Genomic DNA, 25,978 nt, shown 5'->3' with positions numbered 1-25,978 from the left:
GTTCAGAGCTGACCCCTACTGTTCATAGTAGAAATACACATTTTTTTTTCTTACACAATTTGCTTTGGATCATGCTGTCTCTTTGAATATCTTGGTATTACCCTTGATGTTGAATATTGCTATACAATAAACCAGTTTCCAGAACCGTCACTTGCATCAGCAGCAAAAAATGAAAACAGGAAATAAATGACACATGCTGCTTTGATCCATATACACAAGTAGGATACTTTTGAATGAGAACATCAGTGCATGCAATGGTAAGCATATGTAAATATTATTAATCCTATGCAGCAATCAGTCAAATGAGTTACTGGCACCAGTAAAATCACTGATAAAGTACTACTGTTTATTTTGTGATTTTATGATGTCAGGATTTCACCAGTGACACTCATTATCCAGCCTGTAAGCTGATCTTTTAAAACATACAGCTGACCCTAGCTTGCAGTCAACTTTACTTGTGCAAACAAAAACAGTACTGCAAACCTATTCTGGAATCAGAGCAGTTCTATTTTACTTTTGCTTTATTTATGTGGTAAAACCAGCCAAAGAGATAGAAAGATTACATTTTAAGTGTTTATTCAGCTTCCAGGACAATGAAAAACAGCAATGGATACCCACTGTCTCAGAAAATTAGGTTAGAATGTTTGGTAAATGAAACTTTGGTGATGACTCTGTTAAAGATGCATGAAGTGGAATAAAATCCTGCTCTTCCTAGCCACATTAGTTCCAAAACAAATTAGTACTGTATAGAAAAAAAGTCTTTTAAAATCAAAATTTCTATGGTACTAAAGTGACCAAGAAAAAACTAGCACTGCTGTTCGGGGAAAAAAAAGTGGGACTATAAATACACTGCATCTTTGCCAGCAGATTGCCTCCTGATACATTTCTGTGGGTTAGGCAAAGTTCTGCTGCCAGAATTAAGGAAATTAACTGGTGAAAAAATATCACAATATAGGTGAAGAGTGAGGAGAAAAAGGGTTGTATTCACAAGAATAAACTGCCTGAGCCAGAAGCCTAGGTTCCTGTATAGTCAATGAAAATGAAAAAGGATGATTCAGATCACTAATACTAGGTGCCTAAGCTCCTAACTCAGGTCCTAGAGTTAGATGCCTAGAACTACATGGCGTGAACCCATATAATCTCCTATTTGTTCACCTTCAGTTCAAACTGACATTTCTCCAAGCACTGATGTGTTCAATAACATAATTTGGCTTAGTTTCAGAAATATGAGCAAAAATGAGAGCAAAAATATTAGTAAGCCTGAAGTGTGGTTGCTTTGGTTTTACTTTTTAAAAATATATTAAAAATTTTTCTTGTTTGGTTGTGTCAGAGATTTTGAATTGCAAATTTTCCCATATTACTAGAAGAGTGAAGTTGTAATCTGTAATACAAGGTCTGTTTTTACTGGTTGAGCACCAGTCATTCCTAAGTACATATTAATAAAATGTAACACACTAAACAGCCCAAGTAAATCCCCTTCTTGGTGCTGAGGGATATAACTCATTTTAATTAAAAAACTACTGACATTTCAGACAAACTTGGGTATTTCCACACTTTTAAGTTTAAAAGTAGTATGCATAGCAATCATGAAACTGAGATTAAAGAATTCTTCACAGTAAGACAAATGCTTTCACAGCATTTTAAGTTCCTCAAATGATGACTTCTAAATGCCTTACTCAGTATCTATGTCACACTTTATTTTCATACCAAAGCACTGAAAAATTCATGTGTATTCATCATCTCATCTTTTGCAATATTATATGTAATAAATGACATTATAATGGCAAAATAATGGCATAGCTTGAGATTTTGTTTTAACCATTTATTACTTTGGAAAAGTCACCAGAGGTGAGGTCCTCTCCTTCAGTATGCCAGCATTTACAAACTCCTGGAAGAACCAGAAAATCCAACCCACTTCAATTTCAGTTTGGCAGAGGCAACACCTCATAYTGGAGGCGTTCAGTAATTAAAAAGTCATATTTAAACATAAGCACTTCTGTTTTAACGCCTCCAGGCAGCCTGATGATCGAAGCTACTACAGATTTTGAATAGCAGCTTGAAGGATCTAGCAACTCCTACACTGCACATGGGGCTGCACTTCACGCAGCAGCTCTAGTCCACATAGATATTTGAAAAAGGGTCGGCAAAGCCACAGACTTTTAAAGTGCTGGCATTTAAAATCTTGTTCTTCTCTCTGTCACACTAGAGTCACTAGAAATGTTAATCTTAAGTATATGGTCTATATAAAAAAAAAAGTAAATCAAAGTCTCATTAATGGATTTTTTTTCCAGTGTGCTACCTTGCTATTTTCTGTTACATACCATATCTGCATTTGCAGGTAAAAATCTAATCAATGTTTCTTTCTTTTCTTTCATCAACTTTGTATGGCTTCGCCATTCTTGAAGCATTTCTTCATCTCTGAAAAAATTAATTTATATCAAATTTTTAAAGTTGTACTTTTAAGAGGTGAATGTGAGTATGCCTGTTTGCATGTTTAGTCATATACAGCTGAACAATACATGACATGTATCAGACATCCACAGTGATTCTCCAATTGTTCTTTGTTTCTGTCCTAAGTTTCAGGCTACTTCTCCTTGACCTACTGTTGTCTGATATGTAGTTGGAATAATTCTGTTCCTCCAGTTCCAATGTCTTTTTGAAATTGTCAACTATAATAATGCCAAATAAATTATTATTTTAATAAACTATATACATTGCCCTCAATCTTTGTTTTGTATTCTCTCCTCAAAGCCTCTTCATTCCTGAAGTCTTCCCAATATTTTCTGTAAGGCCTCTAAAACTGTGCATAAAATTAAAGAACAGTCACACTGAAGTCTGATGAAAAGCTAAATGAACGCTTCCCTTGCATGAACATCTCACCTGAGAGTGAATAAAGGTAAGTGGTCAGTCAGATTTCTTTTTGAAAAAATACAGCCAAGATTAAAATGTAGCATGGTTCATAGCATGTATAAGCTCAACTTTATTCCCACTGTTCACTACACCACTGTGCACAAAACTGGTTAAATAAGGCACAGTAGAAACAAAGACTCATTTTACTGGCACTGGTCCAAACACTTTCTGCCCAATCACAAGCATACAGATATCAGATTTCTTAGGCACAGAGACTCTGCACAGAGACTCCTCCACAACTAACACATTCTCTCACTGATGGACAGGAAGTGGGAGACAAGAATTCTTTGTTTCTGCTCCTCTCCTGCCATTTTTCCCCTTTCTTCCAGTGCACTGACACCTAGGGAACGCTACACAAGCGCACCAAACAATCTGAAACAGTGAAACACACAGATATATTTTGTGTCCTCCCTCAAATCCAGACTGTTGCCTATCATAACCAAACTGTCTTGTGCTTCCAGGAGCTCCACTGAGAAGCAGTTGTTCCATTCTATAAAAGTGTAAAATCTTTGTCCCTCTCTCAAAAGTATGTTGATTACACAAACTAGGACTAATATTCAGTCTCATTTCTCGAGTGTAGCCTGTAATAAGTGCATTGCTTCCTGAAATTTAGGCATGGGGCGGGAAAATATGCAGAAATAAAAACAAAACATAGTTCTTCTAGCAAAATTTGTTCCATACATATACTTTTTTTTAAGTGTAAGAACTTCACATTTTACATGTCATATGCAGTTACTTGCTCTCTAGCTGTAAACACGTGTCAGAGAAATCAGAGAAATCTGATTATCTCACCTGGTTGCTTTGGAGCACACCATGTTGTAAAGAAAAGCACTCTTTTTATTTCCACTTGCAGTGCAAAATTTTTAAAAGGATTTCTTTCATTATAAACAGTAATCTGGACAATCTATTATGAAGCTAAATAACAACTTTTAAATATTGACGTTATAATACTTGCTTTTTCTTTTGTTTAGTTAAAGCCTGTTCCTCTTTCAGCTCCTTTGCTGCTGCCAATCTGTACACTTCAGCTCGCTTGGTCTGAATCATCTTATCATAGGATAGAAACTCAGGAAACTCTCTCTGTGTGGACATCCTCCTTTTAAAATGAACAGTTTGATAACGTTAACTAAATAATGTGTATAAAACTGAGCACATTTAAGGATGGTGATAAACACATCCAAAAGTGCAAATTTGTAACTACTACTTATCCTTTGCCAAACAGTAAGAAAATACAAAAATCAAAACTATTTGCCCTTCTTTGTATTTTTTTTCTTTAATAAGCACAGTAAATCCTCAAAACCTAGGATCTTAACTCAATGGCCTAAGCATATGAGTAGTATATTTCATTTAAATATAGCCATTACAATATTCAAGGTCAAAAGCATATTTAAATTATTTGTCAAATCAGTTACCTCATAAAAAGTACTGCTGAGCTCAAGGATGTATTATTGGGGGGTGGGGGAAGCACAAAACATAAATTCTTAAGAGTTTTTTTTTTCTATTCTGTTCATACTCTGCTTTCTAAAAAAGGAAAAGCTTAACCTGAGAGTTATTAGTATCAAAAGACAATACAACATATACCGTATAATGTAGATTTACGATGAAAAGTAAGGAAATGAAGATTTCAGAGTAGACGTTTACACTGAGGCATATGGTGAAGACAGACTGCCACCTTCAGGTTCTTTTCATGCAAGAACAGCTAGAGGCATAATAATGAGCATATAATATATAGGAAACTCAGTGAAACTCCTAAATCAAGAAATAACTGATTATTGGAGATTTCCCCCTATCCTCTCCATGCTATTTGAGCATAAGGCTTTTTGCAACTGAAAGACACTATTTGATGTTTTGCTGCAAGTGACACTGAGTGAGAGGGAGAAGGAGAGAGGGAGGCAGGAAGGGAGAAAAGGAGGGAAAAGAAGAAGACAGAAAGCAAGAAAAATTTCACAGAAAATATATTTTTCCTTTTTTTTTTTTTTTTTGAAATATGAAAAAGGCCAATATTTAAAAGTTCAGTTATCTTTAGTTCATTTAAAACTAGTGTTGAGAAGTAATTTTTACACAGTGGTAAACGTTTTCCTGAATATGGAGGGAAAAAATCATTGACATCATGGTAAATACTGGAAATACTTATGACAAAAAACAGAATTTAGAGAATTTTCAGTATACTTATTTTTTCCTTTACACAAAGATACTTCCTTTCCCTTTTCCAGAAAGGATTCACTAGCAAATTCTCCCAAAGATGGTTTGTATTATTTGCACATAAATATGATTTGCATATCAAATGCTTTGCATGCAAATGCAGAAGAATTTCATGTATTATCCTCCATTTAAACATCTTAATTAACTTAATCTTAATTAACCATACTACATATACTAGAAATGCACAAATAACATCTGCAGGAGTTTTCAGTCCTTTGTTAAGTCTCCATTACCAAATTCTACCGATTTTCAGTATAATGTGATCTGGAAGTTTTTTCAAGAGTAAAATTACCAAAGCAGGAATGGAAAAGGAAGTAAATAGGAAAACATAAAAGATCAGTAGTAGTTTTTAATTTTGGAGAAAAAAATATTTTTCACTTTTGTTTTCTACATACTTACATCATAAATACCATTTATCCATCAAATTCATATTTGACCATAAGTGAAATGCCACATATAATACGCTTTTTTATTTTCCATTAGAAATGCACAGTTTTTTTCCAGCAGTTGTAAGATACTTATTGTATGCCATTGTGTGAAACTTATCATCACCTGCAAAGATGAGCTGACCTTGAGTAGAGCTGTTCTTTCTTTCTGTGGATTTTCCCTACTTCAGTAAAATCATGAAGTACAGCAAAATGTTGGTTAGCGAGAAATTCTTCTTTTTCATTTTTTATAATTTCTTCTTTCAAATTCTGAAATCTTAGCTTTTCCTCTTCATTAGGCCACTCATCCGATAAATCCAAACTGGACTGCAACAATTCAGTTAAGTTTAGCTTTTCAACAGCTGGCATTTCTATCGGAATTAAAAAGAGATTACCACACTCCTATTTATCAGTTAATTTAAGTCAGAAACTTTTTCTAAGCAGAACAGTATTTTCCTGCACAATACATCTAACAGAAGTGGGATTTGTTAGTCTTTTTTTTCTTTTAATGCATATTTTATCCTCAAAGATTTTTCATAATGCTGAAGCAATCTATTCTGGCAAAACTCAACAGTGTACTGATAAAGGCAAGCAGAGTAGTGGCTTCCTTTGGTTTCATAATTCATGCATCTCATAGTTTCTCTTCACCCAGCTTTTTATTAGTTCCATTACATGGAAGCTGATTCAAAGTTGCAATCGTTTTTGTGAAGTGCTGAATATCTCTGACTTATTCTGAGTTTAACAGCCGGAAGTCCTCAGCACCTTGCAGAAATACTCACGCCGGAGTCCATGCTCTTATTCATTGAAGGTCCCTAGTTTCCTTTTCTCTATACACAYGACTCACAAAGAACAATCTGGTACCACCACAGGAGCACCTGCCTCATTCAAGGGCTGATCCAAGACCTGGGGAACTAAATGTAGTTTGCCACAGACTTCAGCAAGTTCAAGTTGTGACTTTCTCCCTTGTATGAAGAACAATGATTTCTGGTGCACAGAGAGTAGGGGACAAAAACTGAAAATCTCACTTATCTCTACTTTGTACTCTGAGAAGAAAAAAAAAATCCAGGTAATTATGACTAGTGTAATACTTATACATACTAGGACCAAGTTAAGGGTGTCTATAACGCTAACTTTTACCTCATTTTGCAGTTCTGTGCAACATTTACAGTCTCTTACTGTGGATTTGGGTATAAATACATATTACATGAACTGTGTTTCACTGAACTAAGGGTAGAGTTCTATGCACGATACAAAAAAAATGTATTCCATGTATTATAGGATAAGGCAAAGCAGACAGAGATACAATAATCATTAATATGCTACAGTGCCTGTATGCAATCTGTGAGTCAAAAATCAGAAAGATCTTTTAACATAATCAATTTTAATATGTACTGTAATACAAAAGAATCAAAGTACTGATGAAAGTTCTACTGTTGCTTGCATTTTATCCTAACTGGTACCTCAGGTTGAACTTAGCATTATCTCTAATTAATTGTTTATAGGTATTAATCTTTACACACAACTGAACTAATGCAGTAATTCTTCACATTTACATACGATGATTAATTTTAGGATACATCTATGCTGCACTCAAAATTATGATTTACACTTATGTAGACAAACCTAAGTTACCAATAAGTAAATGATCAGTGTACCCATAATAACGCAGAGCTCTGCAGTGGTTGACCACCATAGGATTCATCCACTGTTTTGAGTAGGTTTGTAGCCCAGACCTGCTGCTGCCAAGCAACAACAGTAACTGCATAGCTAAATGTACTGCAGCCCACCTTTGACTGCAGTGTTGAGACATTCTAAGACACACAAAAGTTTGGTTTTATACAAACTATAGACTTAGGAAGTTCCCCGAATCCTACAGAAAAAAAGCCATGGATTTCATCTCCCTCTTCTCACATCTAAGAGAAAAAGCATTATTCCAAGACACATGTTGTCATCCTCTCTGCATGAAGTAAGTATATACTATTTCTTAAATACTACTTTCATCCAGCATGAACAGATGGGCTATGTGGGAGGGAGCAAAACACTCTTGAATATTACAGAAGGTTCCCAAACTTCATGTGCATGCCCACGTATTCTAAATATTAAAGTCCATGGAATTTATTTTTCTTTAAATACACCACTCTCTAACATTAAACAACACTGTAACACAAGTTACGAAGCTGTCCTAGAGTGGATTTTATAATTTTATTTTGTCAAATTGAAGCACAGGAAGTTCTGCCTGAATGCGAGGGGGAATTTCTTCCCTGTGAGAGTGACGGAGCCCTGGACCAGGTTGCCCAGAGAGGTTGTGGAGTCTCCTTCTCTGGAGATCTTCAAGGCCTGCCTGGATGCAACCCTGTCTAACACACTCTAGGTGACCCTGCTGAGCAGGCGCGTTGGACTGGATGATCTCCAGAGGTCCCTTCCAACCTTACTGATTCTCTGATTCTATTGTGTTCGCATAAAGTTAAAAAACAGCATGCAGTGCTACATTCTTATGCAGACATAAATCAGCTGAAAAAATGCTTTTGATTTTTTGACGAATACTAAGAAAATCCTCAACATCTGCAAAATTGCATGACACCAAATGGGAGTTAAAAGAAATAAACAACTGTAGTGTTTCAAATATATTTACTTATTTTGAAATGAAATATAAAACAAATGGAAAAGCATGTGTAACAGTCCACGTTACAATTTAAACAATATTGTCAGAAACAATTCTGCTAATTTGCAAACAAAACTCTCACTTCACATAGTATCTTAGAGTGATCAACTGTAATTAATTCTAAATTGCTATTGCTGAATATACAAAGTGACTACTGAAAATAATACAGCTTAATCTGACACAAATAAAAGGTACATAATCTATTTTCATAGCTTATGCCTCTTTAAAAGAAAAACCCAGAAAATCTTTCAGTTGATTACCATATTTCTAATACTAGTATCAGAATTTGTTTTGAAAATATGCTTAGCCAGCTTTCTCTAAGATAATATTTTCTTGCATTTAGGGTTTTATCTCTAACCTAACATAAAAAGACATGCTTTCATTATTAAACTTCTTCCTTTAGGTAATGATTCAAAATGCTACCTTTAGGTAAAAATTACAAGATTAATTAGTTTCTTAATTGTAAACAGGAAAATTAATTATCTGTAGGAGTAAGAATCTGTACAGTACTGCACAGATATTTTGCCTCAGCTTTGCATAACTTATTTGCTAACTAAAAGTCCACTTGTAAGCTATGAAAAGTTTAGTTCAATTGGACTAAATCATTCTAAAATACTTCAGCCATGAAAAAAATTTATTACATAAGCACATTCAAGGTTTCTAAAAGGCATAATTTTGAAAATCCGAGAGGGACATTAATTCTTGTTCAAAATTACTGGTAGGTGTTTGGCATTTTATGTCCATTCCCGAATGTTTCCCTATTTCAACTCAAAGTTATTTTGATGCAGATATCAATTAAATGTCTACACTTTTCATTATGTCCAGAAAAAAACATAGGCTTCTACTACATTAAGCACAAATTAAAGTTTTTCTTTTCAGTGCTTTTTGGAAACGAGCATGCTGCAGCAGTGAACATGACAGATGCTGTAGAAGGTGCAGCAAAGAAATTAAATGAATAGTGTATATTTTTGTATTTAAAATGCTAGCATTTTTAAAAAAATCACTAATAAAGCTCATCTACTTCCACAGGCCACTGATTACTTTGCTAAGATGACAAATCCTTAATTTTCTTTCTCAATGTTTATCAATGGTCTGTGCTGCTTCTTGTACCATAACCAATTCTGTGAAATACACAACTTTAAGGTTCTACCTCTGCATTAAACTAAGGCTAGACTTTCAGAAAGACTAATTTGTATTTAGAAGAACAATCCTGCATCTTAAATGGCCTGAATCTTCCAGGAACAAAATCAATGACTGTGTTATCTTTTCAAAATTATTTCTGACATAATAGTTTGAGGCAGGGATCAGGAACACTTCGTGCAGGCAGGTGCTGCTCGGCTTTCCTCCTAGCACAGCCCTTCCAATTAACCTCACTCTTGACCTACAGTAATTCTTCTAATCTAGCATGATCCCTTCTTGAGGAGATATCAGAAACAGTGTGAAGCTAACAAAATTTGTGGTCTGAAACAAGCCTTACGTTGGTCTTCAGAGAAGACAGTTTAACTCACCAATCTACTAAGCTACTTATGTTCCCTATCCTAGCATGTGAATCTTTCTGCAGGTTACATAAAAAGAAGTCCTCTTGAGAGTATAAAAGCCAAGTTATTTCATAGAAGGACAATGCAGATGATATCTAAATCTAGAACCTCATCTGAGATCCTGATGACTTAGAATGTAAGTAAATGTATTTTTGTGCATGTTAAAATAAATGTTCACTAACACAGAAAAATATAGCACAAACATTAAGCACTGCTAACACAGAGAAGAACTATGTACATATAAAAATGTATTACTCACTCTTGATTCACAAATAATGCTGAGATGTGGTGAAGTTTGAAGGCATGGTAAGCCAGAAACACTGCTGGGATATAATTTTTCTCAAAACAAGAATTAAAAAAAAAAAAAGTCTTAAAGCAAAGACTACTAATCATGTGAAGTTCTGGAAATACACATGATGCTCTGCAATTATATCATACAGTAATCATGGTATTTAGACAAATAAAAATATACAGACTTTATTTTTAAATCAGTATTTTGAATTCATTTGCAGTATCATGGTATTTTGAGCTGATGATTTTATATTTCACCATATGGCTTAACATTTTAAGTGGTTCATTCATCCTCTGGATTTACTGTGTTCTCTTTAATGATGCCACATTTTAACATGCCTAATTCCCATCTGATATTAATGGCATCCATAGTAATTAGGCTTCATTATAGGAAAGCTTAAGTATGAAAAGAGGTCTTCAGTGGGACTATGCCTAATATTTCCATTATTAATGACTTCTGGAATCTATCAGACCATAAATAATGCAAATGTTTTTACATCTTTTAATCTCTGCTGACAACTTTTAAATTTTACCCTCCTAATATAAATTTATAACTGCAATACTGAGAAAAGAAAAAAGGATAAAGGGTGATCTGTAGATAAAGGACAAATTGTGCTGGTCTTTGAAGACAGTGAGCTCAAATACAGTATGAAAACACAGAAAACATCAAGCTTCTGATATGTAGGTGTACAGAATCAATTAGTTTGTAAAATTAATTATGGTGTATATACTAGACTAAACTTCACAAAAAGTAGGTCTATGCTTCAGATTGTATACAAATTTGATCATGTTGTCCTTCCTGTCTTCCTTGTGATACAAAGGCAGAGAGAATGAACTTTCTCCATAAATATTTTCATCTCTGCTTCCTGCTGAAGACCTCAATAGACCAGCTCCCAGCTCCACTAAAGCCTTCTGAGTCTCTGGCTACACAAAGCAAGAAAGCTAATTTTACAACCAACTTAGAATTAGCTGACATGCTGCAGGAGCATGCCGCATCATAGCGGGGCTTCTGAACGGGAGACTACAGGAAGATATCTATTAGCATTATACACACTAGCAAGAGGTCATTACTTGCCAACCCTCAGCAATTTCTAGCACCTGGAATAGCCCTTCCTGTGCAGCTGCAGTCAGCATCAACTACTTCTCCTCTTCCTCCAGGCCTCTGACAGTGTCACCGAAGGCAACTAGGTTAGCTTCACATTTTGTTGTTGTCATTTATGTCAGGCTGCTACTAACCTCTTCAGTATTTGCAGTATTTTGAGTACCTGAACCAGACTATTCCCTGAAATAGAAGCTACACTGACCTGTCTATAATTTAACTGCCTCCTCCTTTTCCCCTCTAAACTGGGTACTATATTGTCTTTTTTTCAGTCTTACGCTAATTACATGTTCTCTTTCAGTTCCCTAATATCTCAATTGCCCCTATATCCAATTTCTTATAAAATATAATCTACTTATATACTTTTTCTCTTTATTCTTCTTAAGTCAACTGCATAGAGATGAGGGATTTTTCATCTTAATGAAACTGCCCAGTCTCCTCTGTTCACGCTTCTTTCCTGCTGACTCTGAAGAACTGCCTTTCCTGAAAAAAAGTCTTCTGTTTCTCTAACCATATGACACATCATTAAGGCTTGCTCTTATTATACAAAACAAAACCCCTCCTTCTCTTAGGGAGTTAAAATATACAGATTGCATTATCGATAATTGAGCAATTTCTATTTCAGCAGTCAGTATCCATTTCAGATACAGACCTGATGTCACTCGTGAAAATGCTAGAAGTGAAAGTATTCCTTGGTTCACACTTTTTTCCAAAACAAATTACAGTAAATATACACAAATACATCTTTCCAACATACCTGAAGCAGCTGGCTCTACACAGAGTTTTCCATTCCCAGAATTTCGAAGAAAGCACAAAATGGATTTTAATCCCTTCTGTATGACATCTTTAGGTGGAAACTCTAAGGGACAATGTCTCAGATTCAAGGCTCTCAATGAAGTTAAATTTCCTGTGAAAATGACTCAATTTAGAGAACATTTTGAAAGACAAGAGAGTTTTCAGATTCAGATTTATATAGTTGTTGAGTCACAAAAGTGAATGACTTGTATTTATGGTGATTATAATGATTTCTATGATGACTACCATTATTCCATATGAAGATACTCTGTACTATCATATTTATTTGGCCAAGTCTAACAGTTTTTAAAGATAATGATGACTGATACTTTTATGTATGCATAGAATTACAAACACTGTAATATCTAAGATTATTACCTAATTCCTGATGGGCTGTATTTCTCATTCAAAATCTCAGGCTATTCAAGAAATTAATATGAACTAGACTCAGATACATTAAATTGTTTGTTTTCTCCTTGAAAGTAACTGCTAAAATCTTTAACATTCTAAATTTGCTATGTTAAGACCACCTTCAGATTAATTGAGGCTTCTGTGCAAAAGAAGTTCAAAAAGAGCTCAAACTCAGTTCCACATTTTGCATCAGATGCAAACAGACATAAACATGCAAAAGTATTTTATCACTTCAGCTACTTTTAACCAAAACTAAAGCTATCATCTTCTCTATCAAGAAGTTATGCTTTCTCCCAATGTAGGAATGAATCTCTGAACTGGATCAGAAATGCAACATCCATCTTGTAAACCAATTTTCTCCCCATTCAAGACAAAATGAACTTTCTCACAATAGCTTAGCTAAACAGTCTACTCAGCCTCCCTGGTAGCTGTTCTTGTGCTCTCTACTCATAAACGAATGGAATTTGTGGTGTTGATAGATCATAGTGTTTTTACCCTATATTAATTTCATTCATACAAAAGGAAAGGAATTAAAGTTTTCCTTCTTGTCTTTCTAGTGTACTGCTCTGATTTTCTAGTCCTGAAATTATCAAGTCTATACTACTTCTGACTCCCAGGCCCACTGTTAGCTATTCTTGCCCAGGGAAAAAAAGGGCTATCATCCCTTCACACCAAACAAGAGAGTCACATAAATCTTTAGTCTCCCAAGAGCTAATGAGCTCATGTATCTCACAAGCCTGCCTCAGTCTCCTGCTTTTCTCATAAGCAAAAGTATATGCTGCACAGGTTACACATTTAAAGAGAAAAGGACTAGCAACACTGAAATCATCTTTCTTTTCACATTCTGCTTGTCATCTGGAGAAATGGGAACAAAACACAAAATACACACAATCAGTTTCAGAAATTAGATCTGCTTTCTTCCCCAATAAATTAGACTTCATTGAAATAAAATAGAATTAGCAGTTTTGCCTTACTGACTAGATTTATAGAGTGAAATAATAGTGAGTTAAAAAAGAGTATTTTTATGTGGATCAAAAAGTTGAGTTACAATCTACTGTTAAATCTTTCAAAATACAAATGTACCAGRCTTCTGACAGAAAGCTGCTATCAGTATTTTGTCATGACATTATTTTAAATTGCATAATTTATAATAATTTATTTAGGAAGTGCATCTTTGACTAGATTCAGGTTTTCAATGTTGTTTTCAATCAGAATATGTTTTCCACATATTAATAGCATCACAATTTAAAACTTCAGGAACAGCTTGACTGTAGATCAGTTTAACTTGTCTCACTTTGTACGAATTCACTGCTTAGAATTCTGAGCGAGTCTGCCTTCTGTTTTATTCATTACAGTACATTAGTTCTTTGAAATTTTTTTTGTATAACCTTACTTGCAGGAATGACAAATACATTACTAAGAGCACAGTTATTTGATTTTAAATTACCAGTAATTAAAGCTGAAAGGAATGTTATAAAACAAATTTTACAATGATATTAACAACTGCATTTGACATCAGTTCTCTAGAAATGTTAACTGTAGCAATATTGACAACAAAGTGCACTTAACAGAAAGAAAATATAAAAACCAGCATGAAAATAACTGAATAAAATGAGCAGCTGAAGTAGGTACTAGGGTTCTCTGGGAAGCTGGTAAATACAAAGGAATTCTTCCAAGCATCAGGATGGAGAAAACTGTCTGATCCTTCTCAGTCCCTTCCCGTGGAAGCAAAACTTGAGATCCAAGTGCAAATGGATTCTCCGCATTAAGGAGTAGGTACAACCTATTATACATAAAAATATACCCAACTAACAGGGAAGATTCAACGCAAAACCCTCTTTCTGTCACAGAATGTAGAGCTGTTCTAGTTTCAATGAATTTGAGAACAAATGCACCTAAAAGAAATATCTATTTTCAATTACATTCTACTTTCTTTCTAATCCACCTGATCTTTGATCAGCCACAGGGTCAGAGCTGACTGGTAACTCCTTAGCAGTGTAAGAAAAATTAAATTTTGCCATCTGAGCACCAACATAAAAGTAACTTTCTTGGGAATTGAAGCAAATTCAATTCAAATCTTGGTCGAAAACACGTAAAACTTTTTTTCTCGCAGAGACTGTACTTAGAACTAGAATTCTCAAATATTAATCATAATTATTATTTTGAATTCTGCTGAATTCAAACTCAAACTGAGAACTGAGAAAAATCAGAACTGTGTCTAAATCATTATTTTGAAATTACACTCACATTGAAACAGAATTGATTTAGAGAAACTGAAACTGAACAGGAATGGGACAGAAAGAATTATTGTTTGAAAACCCTAGGGAAACATTTTGATGAAAAGTTAACCGCACATGTAGCACATGCTGGTTGTATTACCTTCTTGCTGTTTACAAGGGAATAGTGCAGAATTAGCATTCCATAATGTCTTATGGAAGGAGAAAAACTTTAAGGAGAAGTCTAAAAGAGAGGAGTTGCTTGGCATCACAGATCAATGGAAACGCTGCAGGCAGGCAAACTAGTCAAAAAAGAAGAGAGGCATAAAAAGAGGAATAACTTCACTACAAACTAAAAATACCACAGATCTGCAGTGCTGTATACATAATTATGTTAGAGTAACAAAAGTGAATAAAATTGAAAATCTATGTTTAATGCACAGAGACTAAATATGTTGTGGTGCAATTACTGCTGTTGGTTTTGTGAAGAAATATATCCACAGATTTCACATATGAGCATATCTTTTTGTCAAACAAACAAGCATTCCCAATGCTCTTAACAACCACATTGATTGCTCTCAATATGGCATTGATTATAAGGAATGCTATGGTTTAGAGATTTAGTAAATGGAATGCATTCTAACATTCTAAAAACAAAAATTTGCTAAGTAAGCTACAATTACAAACATGCCTTTTCATACAGCCATGATTCACAAATTAGAAAATTACTTCAAATAATCATAAAACACAACGTAGAAATGACAGAGCTACATTATCATCAAAAAGAAATGGCTTTGAAAATGTACCTTGTAAAGAACTAATTGGGAATGCAATTAAATTTAAAATAGTTTAGTCTTAAAAAATTAAGTGTATTTTTAAACAGAAATGATCAAAATTAATCATACAGATAACTTCTGTATTAGAAAAACGAAATCTCAATTTTGTATTGCTGAAAATCATTCAAGTTTAACGTGGTTTGAATGTAATAGGGGAACTACACAGAATATGTAAGTTCACAGATCATGCAATGACAGCGCATGATGTGGTGCACAAAAACTCGCACATTTGGAGGATGGCAAACAGGTACTCTACCTTTCAGCACTCTTACGTAAGTTATTTAAGTAAATTTTATAGTGTAACACCAACTGTGATTCTTCAAAGGGTTCTTTTTGTTTGTTTTTTTTAAAACAGCATGTGGAACTAATACACGGACAGTGAGGAGACTTACTCAAAGTCTGGTAATTCAGCTGTTCTTATTCAGTAAGCCAATAGCAGATCTGGAAACAGAATGCATGCATCCAGCAGTATCCATGGTAGTTCCAGCTACCATGCAGCACTAGCTGAACTAGTACATAGTACACGCTGTGAAGTCTGAGAGATCATTTTTGGAAACATGTTGGCTGGCAACAAGTTTTTCATCTCTGATTATGGATTTCAGAATAAATGACAGTTCTACACAAATCACATGAACTAGTAAAAACGTTTACTAGGTAAAAAATTAAAATGTTCTGTTATCATTCAAACTTCAGCTCCTCTTCCAAAAACTATACATGTCATAGAACAGGTAGCTTTTAACAGAAATGTTCAGTAACTGAAAGTAAATGTTGCAAATCCATTCCAGGTCTAGATTAATAATAATAATTAAAAAAAAAAGTACAGAAGGAGACTAACAACTGAGATAATTTATCATACATCATCCCCTCAGACTTCTYTCAGTATATATTACAAACTTTTAATCTGCTATTTACAATACAAACATCATAAAGTTGGTGCTCTACTGATTATGAAAAGACAAAGAACCATGGAATGGTCACTGCAGGATGGTAACTAATTAAAGTTAGTGCCAAACCTGTCAGCATTAGCTCCTACTCTGTTTCTTGATATAGGAGGTTATGATGGCAAATGTACAGAGAAGAGAGCAATAGGGAAGGGTGGGAGGAAGAGTGGGCTGGGAATTAGCTCAAGAAATATGATTTTGTCAGAAAAAGCTGTCTTATCAAAACATGACTGTTTTGTGGAAATACATCAGGTTTTGACAATCTCTCACTGTGTCACAGGCACAATTCCCTAGTCTTCTACCAGCTTCCCAGGTGGACTGCTTGAGAAGCTCCCAAGGTCTCCGTGACTGGTGAAACTCCACTATGTAGGCTGACTGGGATATACATGAGGCTTAAAAATTCTGACAAGCACAGGTCCACAGCAGGGGAAAAAAGCCCTTATTAACCTGGATTAAGGCAGATCCTTGGATTATGTCTATGCTGTCCTTCAGTTACAGTTCAAACCTTAGTGCTAGACCACCTCTTGCATTATCCACTATGTAAGGAATGAAGTCTGAAGCAGCTCAGCTGCTGTAGGGGAAAGAAGGGGTCCATGGTTCAGAGGCATGGCAAAGACTGGCTCAAATTGTTTTACACCAACACTCCAAAGATAAACCCTGCAAGCTGCATATCATGACATGTTTTTATTCTATATCACCCTCTTCTAACCCACCTCCAGCACCCAGCTACAAAAATACCCTTCAAAAGTGGGCTGCAGAGCAACTGGCTCTGGGAAACTTCCCTGGCACCACTTGAGAGGAACTTAGTAGGGTTGAGCTCCAATTTGGGGATTTACTTCCTCTTCTCTGTGGCAAAGTAAGCATTAGAAGTTCATGCACAAAACAAAAGGCTGGACAGACATATGCTGAAACTAAGGATGAAAACTAAAAATATCTTGGGACAAGAGACATAGCTATTCTTCATCGAGACTTTCAGTAGAGCCCAGGGGCCCATGCTGGCCACCCTTGACACCAGAGCATAACCTGGAACCCCAGGGCCTGCACTGTGCTACCAAGGCTGACCGTGGTGCTCCATGGGGCATAGAAGAGAACAAGTCAGGTGGTAACTCCTCAAGCCATCTCTCCAGAACCCTCCACAGGACCCTCCACACAGCTCTCTGTTAGGGAGACAGCTCTACTGTTTCTGTATATACCACACTGCAGGCAGCAAGGTCATGGACATACAGGCTTGCCAACGGAACAAACACATCCAAGGTAAGGCATATGGTAGGACAGCATCACCCCGGCACAATAATCCTGCCAGTCTTAACCAGGATCCTCAAGACTGCTAAAAATACTGAAGTGAATGCATGCAAGTTATTAATGCAAATTATGTTGAAAGTTCTGCAAGCACAACCGCCACAGCAGACTCTGGCATGGCTTGAGCCACTCCTACACAGTCAGAGGATCATTGCACCACCTGCTCTAATGAGCATATACACAACTTTGAAAAGCCTGGCTGCAGCTACCCTCTACAAATGCCTCCAGCCATCTGTCACCACTTCACTGCTGCCCAACAAAACCTGCCCTGAAAAACCTGCAGTGTTCTTTTCCAAGTGCTGTGGCTTGCACAAAACCTCAAACACAGCAAGAATGCTGGCATCCTTTTTCTGGTACCTATGAGCTATAGAGAGAGTGAAACAGGAGAAACCGATAAACATCTTGTATGGTAGGAATTCCCTGCAGCTCAGAATCCACCTGGGAATCCCATAATGATTAAAGTATTATGGTAGAAGAGAGCCCTGATCTAAGATCTGTCCAGAAAATCATGAAACATTTTACATGAAACCATTTTACTGCAAAAAGGCCAGTTTCTCAGTGATCTGTTCTACTTTGAGAGGTGCAAGGATGTTTAAATTATCAAAAATATATGCTGATTCAGTCACTACTGAGCTAAGGGTAGAAACAACAGAGTTATCCCAGTAGCAAGTTTGTATCACTTACAGAAGGAATGGAATAGCTCATGCTCTCTATCCTTTCCCTTCCTGGGAAAAGTCAGACATTCCTCCCCAGCAGCCTAATGCACAACTGTAGGACTTCAGAGGCAATTAAGTGCAACTGTGGTTGGAGACCATCTCCCTGGACTCTTACTGATATGCTTCAATACCCTGTTCAGAGCTCCCCTTCAAATAATTCTCCTAGAAGATAGACTCTGCAGGAATAAGCCCAGCCTCAGGACACAGCTAAAAAACAACTAGTAGAGTTCGTAGTACAGGTAAACTGAATCTGAGTAAACAGCATTTGAATTGAGGGAGTCAGTTACGTTCTTCTTCTGTATATATATCAGAGGACGGCACCAGGTCAACTGATTAGCAGCATGTCTGTACCCTCCCACACACTGGCTGTGGATGATTTCAGCATAGAGCTCTGAAAGGCAAGAGGGGATTGTGGCCCAGCAGGAGGAAGCAGCCCTACAACCTGTAGGTAGGTGTCAAGTGGATGAGGACAAACTCTTTYCAGTTGTCCCGTGTGACAGGACAACAGGCAATGGGCAGAAACTGAAGCACAGGAAGTTCTGCCTGACCGTGAGGGTGAATTTCTTCCCTGTGAGAGTGACAGCGCACTGGAACAGGTTGCCCAGAGGGGTGGTGGAGTCTCCTTCTCCGGAGATCTTCAAGGCCCACCTGGATGCAACTCTGTCTAACATGCTCCGGGTGACTCTGTTTGAGCAGGGGGGTTGGACTAGATGATCTCCAGAGGTCCCTTCCAACCTTACCGATTCTATGAGAGGCAATGTTCCTTTTGAAGCAGACAGACCACGCTCATTGCAGTTCGTATTACTGACTTGTTCTTATTCGGGATAAAATACATGGTCCTAGCTATTTTTCACATCCCCTTGGAACCGTAGTTGGCAAATATTTGCCTTCTATACACTTTGATTTACCTTGTCTCCTGAATTCTGAGAAATACCTTTGCATCATACTGGTCCAAACCATTTTCTTGTCAGTTTTCCAGGTTGACACAGTAGGGGCTTTTGTTTCTCTTTCAGCTTGTGTTGTAATCAATCTGTTAAAAGTTGTTTGTTACTGCAGCCCCCCTTAGGACTTCCATTCTCCTACACAGCAGTTCTGTCACAGCACAGCTATTTTCTTGTGATGGAATGATACCCAGCTGCAAAATTTCTAACAGAGAAATTCTATACACAGCATAAAGAGAAATCCCAAAGGATGGGAGGAGGCCTAACTGAAGGAAGATCTAGAGGAAGAGGACCACCATCAGACAGTCACTGAAAAACGGAAACTTTTTTTGGTCTATTGACTGGCCTCTCAGCTAGCCTGATTCTAGGTCCTGTGAAATAAAATGCCTGGTGTAGCATTAACTGACCACCAGATTCCTTGTTGTCTGACAGAGATACAAGGACCGACACAGTATGGTCATGCACAACACTAGCTGGAACCCAATATCCCTAATGTATCCCTTTGGGAGTGGAACAAAGGCAGTGGCTTGTTTCATAGTAAAGGTGCCCAAATTTCTGAAGATAGTATGTTATGTATGTTGCTGGTGGAAACCACTCTCATATACAGTAAACATTCTTCCATGCAGTAAATGGCTGCAGTATTGAACAAGACCTTGGACTGGGCATGGCAAAGTAGTCCTTCAATAAAGGCAATGAATGTTACCTGCACGGGATTCATGTCAAGTGAAGCTTCTAGCTAACACTCAGAGACAACATGCCTGCTCTTATCACAACCTTGGCTAAGACATCAACCTCTATTAAGATAGCTTAATGATTCAGCCTTGCTACATCATGATTAAATGACTGAAAACAAAGATAGTTAAATTTCAGAGGATGATGGCTGCCCTCCTGGGCACCAGGCAAAGTCTCTCAATGTGTCGTACTAACACTTGGAAGGAAAATACTAACTCTCAGGAGAGCAGCACTTTAAGATATGAAAGAATGCTAGATTCCAAATTTCTGCAGATAAACAGCTCACTTTCAAGGGAAAATGTAGTCACCACTAGTGAGTGCTGCCCCCCAGAATAACTGCTACAGGGAAAGCAAAAAGACCAGGACACCAGCAACCTCTTTTGCTGAAATTTTAGCAAAGGTACAAGTAGTCTCTTGGCTAGCACGGCTACGAGGAAGGAGTATTTACTGCTGCATCTGGTTATTTTCTTCATGCATTGCCCAAGGAGCAGGAGGGGGTACACCTGCATACAGTTTAGCATGAATAATAAAGCACTGATAAAATAACAGCAAACACAATAGCACCTCACAACATTCCTGAGCCTTAGAATATGATTGTCTGTATCACTACATAGAATGGTTCCCAACAGGCCAGCTAGGTCTCTTCTAAGCAATTCCTGAGCATGACTTGGAAACCAAGAATCTTCAGATCAAGTTCCACTAGAGAGCTTGCACACTGCCAGATTGAGACAGTTTAATTGTATAGGAACAGGTCATTCTGCACCAGTTGGCCTCAGAACACAGGAACATTCATGGGCACATTTCATTTACTAGTAGACATGTCACTTCAGGGACTGAGACAGGCACAGTATTTTACATAGGCAGTACCAGAAAGTCAAAATTTATATAACAGAGTCCAATGAGCCCGTATGGTCTAGCACAAGCAGCTGCAAAAACATATGGAACAACAAGCAGCACTCAGTTCAAGCCTGCCAAAGTGCAGTCTGAACATCTGCAACATAAGCAACAGAAAATTAGGCCTAATTGTATGGCCTTATTTGGTTCAAGTTTTTTGTCTTGGTTACAGAGGCTAGACTCAAAATGTAGCTTTGGAGGTTAGTTGCCCAGTACTACAGTAGGAAGCTTCAAACTCTAGAGAACATCAAACAGGGATGAGACAAAAAAATCAAAGCTAATGCTGCGAGGACTCTGACAGCCTGAGCAGTCCCCACTGGACTCAGCACTTCGATGGCAAGGGCAAGAAGTGGGGATGCCTCCTGAGAACTCACTCTTGTCTCATCTCCAGCTACTGAGGGGCAGCCTCAGGCAGTCCCTGGAGTCCAGGCAACCTGCTCTATTTTGCTTATGAAACGTTGATTTGGAAATAGTTGTTTTCTAAAGTGGTTACTGCTAATCCAAAAAGTAAAAATCTAAGTTACAAGCTGAGAAGACATTTTTAAATGCAAGAAACTCCTGTAGAAGTTCTCAGCTCTACTCACATTTCGTAGCATGTCTTAGTATGCAGATGGCAGATGCCATGCCATGTCCTTGCAACTTTTGCATGCTTTTTGCTCCAGCCTCACTCTGAGAAATAATGCTGAATGTTTGTGACCGAAACACTACAGGTTATTATTACAATTTTTTCTCTCACTTCAAGGCAGGCAATCATTTTAACGTTTTAACATATCTATCTTTTTCCTCTTAAAGCACGCGTTCATGATAAATTAAGAACAATCTTTCTTTAGATAAATGTTAATGTATTCCAAAGCCTAATCACAGAATTAAACATTAAGGGCCAATATACAAAGAAAGACTTTCAGAAAAGAAGTGAGTACTTACCAAGTTCTGTGGGTAGCTCTTTTATAGGATTTCTTTCTAAAAGTAGAGTTTTCAATTGCCTGTGCAATAAGAGAAAATAGTAGTAACTGTAAAAACGAAGTTAAAGTAAAAAGAAACACAAGAATATTCTTCCTCCTTAATTTTTTCTTCCTTTTTTTTCCTACTACAGAATGAACCCCTCAAGGCAAATCCATGCTAGTCCATCGCTAACACGAGTGCTAGAAAATGACTTGACTGGCACATCCTAAATTGTTCTGGTATGACAATCTGAAGTCTGCATTTACACCCATGAACCTTTATATACTATTTCAATATCTAGCATTTGGTCTTTTTCTGCAAAGCTCGTTTATCACTGTAAGGGCTGATACAACTGCTGACTGTTCCAATTATAAACAAGTTGTTTGCAGTTGTTTGTTAAAATTGTGCTGAGCTTCAAATGTTTGGGTTGTTGAGTGCTTTTTCTCATGCTAAATTTGAGCTAAAACTACTCAGCCATTTTTGATAATGAGATTAGAAAGAAATTTGTCCTATCTATATTTAATTGTATCAACATTTTTTTTTTGTGAAGCTCTAGTCTTCCCATTCTTGGGAACAAGTCTAAAAAATTAGCATGGATCAGGCATTTATGTCACATTTGTATTTTTCCGATATCTCTATGAAAATTTGTGAACATTTGGACAAATTCTAAGTTTTTGAAAAATCTCAGTTTGCCTGTGCTCAGAAAACAGTTTGTACTGTTTAGCAAATCAAATGTCCAGAGTTGCTGTATACAGTAAATGTAGTCTGTTATACAGACTGCCTCCATCAGCCTCTGAGCTATGGAGTATTTAGGATACAGCGGACATTTCATCCAAAAGAAGGGAAGTCGCCTCTTTTTCCCCTTGCAGTACAAACCTACTGATATTCAGACGCAGCAAGGAAGCAAATGAACAAATTCAGATACGGACAGGATGAAAAAGAAGCCCATTACAAACCAGTTCTCAAGAAAGCATAACGTGTATGAAGATACGGATCACTCTAAATAAAATGGGATAGAAACCTCGTGAAGAAGAATGAATAGAAAACATCCAGACTGGGTGAAAAAGCACAGATAAAGTAACGGTCTGGAAGCTAATATAAACAGAGACTATACAGAGATCCATACTTCTAAAATTTTTGATTTTTTTGAATGCTTCATTTTGCAATTTAATAGCATTCTTTTAAACAGATTTTAATATCCGCCACTTATCAAACTATAGACACAATGCACTGCACATGCCATATATGAGATCTCATCATACTGCAAATGAAAAGACATTTCAATTCAATCAAGAAATTAAAACATCATATTCACAATCATTATTTTTGAGGCAGAATATTCAATCCTGTTGAGAGCGAAAAGCTAAGTGAAAACATAAAGGGATTCCATGCTCCAAAATCCAAATCTGCACACTACTCCAGGACACCCCTTCCACAATTGAGGTGATGTTTTTGTGTTGACTTGGCCAAATTCTAACCAAAACATCTATTAAAATCAATGGAAAAGATTCTCAAACAAACTTGATCATCAATGGAAGAGGTCCCTAACTAGCAAAATGTTTCAATCAGTCTCTGCTTTTCAATGAAAACTACCCTTTCAGCTTCTTTACAGTCAAGAACATCCATGGAATTTCTGAACATCTTAAAATACTCATCACACTCAGGCATGTGATAGGAATGAAGTAAAATTACACTAATGTTGAGAAATTAACTAATAATTAGTACTTTTGATAGCATTTTCTAAGAACTGGGGTTTGTTTGAAGTCAAGGGACAAATACAAAGAAAATAAAGCATATGTTGGATGAATGAGCAACACAGATTAATTTCTTGGAAAGCGCACACAGAGAATGCTTTCATCTCAAAAGCTTTCAACCACTCATACAATGATAATCATGTTATTCATGAACTATACTAAACCACACTAAACTATTTACATACAACTCCAGTTCTCTATGGAAAAATATGTGGAAGGAAAGTTATTTTTAAATTGGGCAAGATTGACAGTATTTAAGAAAACTGTATTTAAAAGATACAAAAACATCATTAAACTTGACATTTTCAGAGGCTTAATGTTCATTTACTGTATTTTCATAATCAAATGTTGAATATATAATGGTTAACAAATCATGTAGAACAAATGATCTTAAAATACATTTAGACATCTTATCCTTATCACAAAATAACATGAAATTGTACTGGAAAATTCTGCAACACATACTGTTCAAAGGTTGCCTCCTTTTCCTCCTTACCCATACTTCACAGAAATTAATCTTTTAGAACCATAAATGCAAGCTAACTTTGCGCAGTGTTGGGGCTTTCCTCCTCCCAGTAATAAATTCTTTTCTTTGTTCTTGTTCATTAACATGTATTATGATCTGTGGTCTTCCATTTTTGTAGTGAGAAGCAAGGAACTGTCCGGGGACATTTAAAAAATTGGTGAGGAGTTAATTTTGGTGATCCTGGCAACACAAGATCAAATGCGCTTTTTAGGTTCACTGCAACACCTGGGTACAGCAGTGACTGCTAACTAATCCTTCCTGCAGTTAGTAGCATGCCAGACAATCACCAAAAAGATTAACGGATAATATATTCTTTGATTGACTGAACTATCACTCATTGTCCTGAAGCAATGTGAGAGGTTTGGCACTATGGGTCCCAGTTTTCATCTCTCTTAAAACATTATAAATAGAATCAGCTATAGTAGAAAAAAAAGGTGCAAAACTTATCTCAAAAGCGTAACAGGTCTTACATTCCTAAGGGAAGACAAGTTTAGAAATTCACTAACATTTTTGGGTTTTTTTTTTTGTTTGTTTGTTTTTTTTAAATAAAGCTTAATTACTGCTCTCTTGAACAGAGGTCAATGCCAAACAGAAGTATATAAAAGTCTTACTGTTTCAAAGAAATTGTAGTAATGCAAATAGAAGAAAGATACAGTTATTATTAAATTATCAACATGACCAGCATCTTACCTGTGGTAGCCAATCCCAGGGGGAATAGTTTTAATCTTGTTGTACCGGAGATCCAGCCAAACAAGATGGGACAGCTTTTGAAATAAATCCTCAGGAATCGCTGATATGACATTTCCTTCCAGATGGAAGTGCTAATAAAGAAAAGCATAAATATGTCTTAAACAGATATACAGACTGTTCCTTGGTGTGCAAAATGCTAAACGTGAAAACTGAAACTGCTCTACGCTTTTACAAAAAGAATATTGCTAAAGGGGGTTGAAGGGTACACAACTCTACAAATTACACATACTAGTGATTTCATTAATAAGGATCCTTTTCTTAAAGAAGAGATTAAAAAATATAGGTCAGATTTTCAGTTTTCATCTGAAAAGTAACGAACCCTTAAATGTTCCGTGCTGCACTTACTTAAGCCACGGCTATTGGAACTACTCGTAATAATTTACTCACCTTTATGTCGGGCACTTTATATATTTCCTCAGTAAGATGCTGAATGTTTTTTCTACTGACATCCAGCGCATTTGATGAGGATGACCAACACTCCTCAACAGCGTTCCTGATCTCTTCTGACGAGCTCGGACCAGATGAACTTCTCTTTCCGAGACATTCATCTTCCCAGTTATCGCCATGGCCGTGAAACTCTTTAGAATAGCTGTCATCCATTTGCCAGCAGGCCTGAAGTACCGACTCAGTAAATCAAATCGATCAACTGAAGGCAAGTCATGAGCTGAGAAAAACAACAAAAAAAAAAAAAAAAGGAAAAAACAGTACATATCAAACGAGCTGCTTCTTCTATTATTAATTTGCAGATTTTCCCTAGGGCTATGTGATGTAAGAGAGAAAACAATGCAATTATTCTGGATTTTATATATATTACAAGGAAGATCACAGAGGGGCCCCGTGGCTGTTTTTTCTGCAGGTTTCTGTACGTGTGTGGTTGAAGCACTGACATACAGACGCCCTGAACAACTGGAAGCGAAGCCCGCCGTCTCCAACCCGCGGTAAGGGCTCTGCGGCCGCTGCGCCACCCTCCCTCCTCGCCCCCTCCTGGGTTTGTCCTCCCGCGCTGCTAACGCGGACCGTCCCGGCGGCCTGCCGCACCGCGTCGGCAACCGCAAAAACCCATCGGGAATTTTCTAGAAGAGCAGCTAGACGCCCCCCCCC

At 36.8% G+C, this 25,978-nt stretch overlaps 1 protein-coding gene across 2 annotated transcripts; it reads right to left on the bottom strand.

The window, feature by feature from the left end:
• Positions 1 to 3,791: 3,791 nt before the first annotated feature.
• On the bottom strand, positions 3,792 to 25,591 carry LRRC27 (leucine rich repeat containing 27). 2 transcript variants are annotated; one of them, XM_085299765.1, is made up of 6 exons: positions 25,265 to 25,591; positions 24,818 to 24,948; positions 21,830 to 21,888; positions 11,882 to 12,031; positions 5,662 to 5,905; positions 3,792 to 4,003 (listed from the first exon to the last, which is right to left on the bottom strand). In XM_085299765.1, the coding sequence occupies exons 1-6, from the start codon at positions 25,475 to 25,477 to the stop codon at positions 3,853 to 3,855; spliced, it is 948 nt and encodes a 315-aa protein (XP_085155891.1). In that variant the 5' UTR covers positions 25,478 to 25,591; the 3' UTR covers positions 3,792 to 3,852. The 2 variants fall into 2 exon arrangements, with proteins under 2 accessions (XP_085155891.1, XP_085155893.1); XM_085299767.1 differs by having other exon boundaries at positions 5,680 to 5,905.
• Between the last annotated feature and the right edge of the window lie 387 nt (positions 25,592 to 25,978).

This window comes from Rhea americana, unplaced genomic scaffold (assembly GCF_003343005.1).
Source record: "Rhea americana isolate MKP2758 unplaced genomic scaffold, rheAme1 scaffold_154, whole genome shotgun sequence".
In the NCBI taxonomy this organism is placed as follows: domain Eukaryota; kingdom Metazoa; phylum Chordata; class Aves; order Rheiformes; family Rheidae; genus Rhea; species Rhea americana.
The sequence above is the reverse complement of the archived record's forward strand: the minus strand, read 5'-3'. Positions and strand labels throughout refer to the sequence as shown.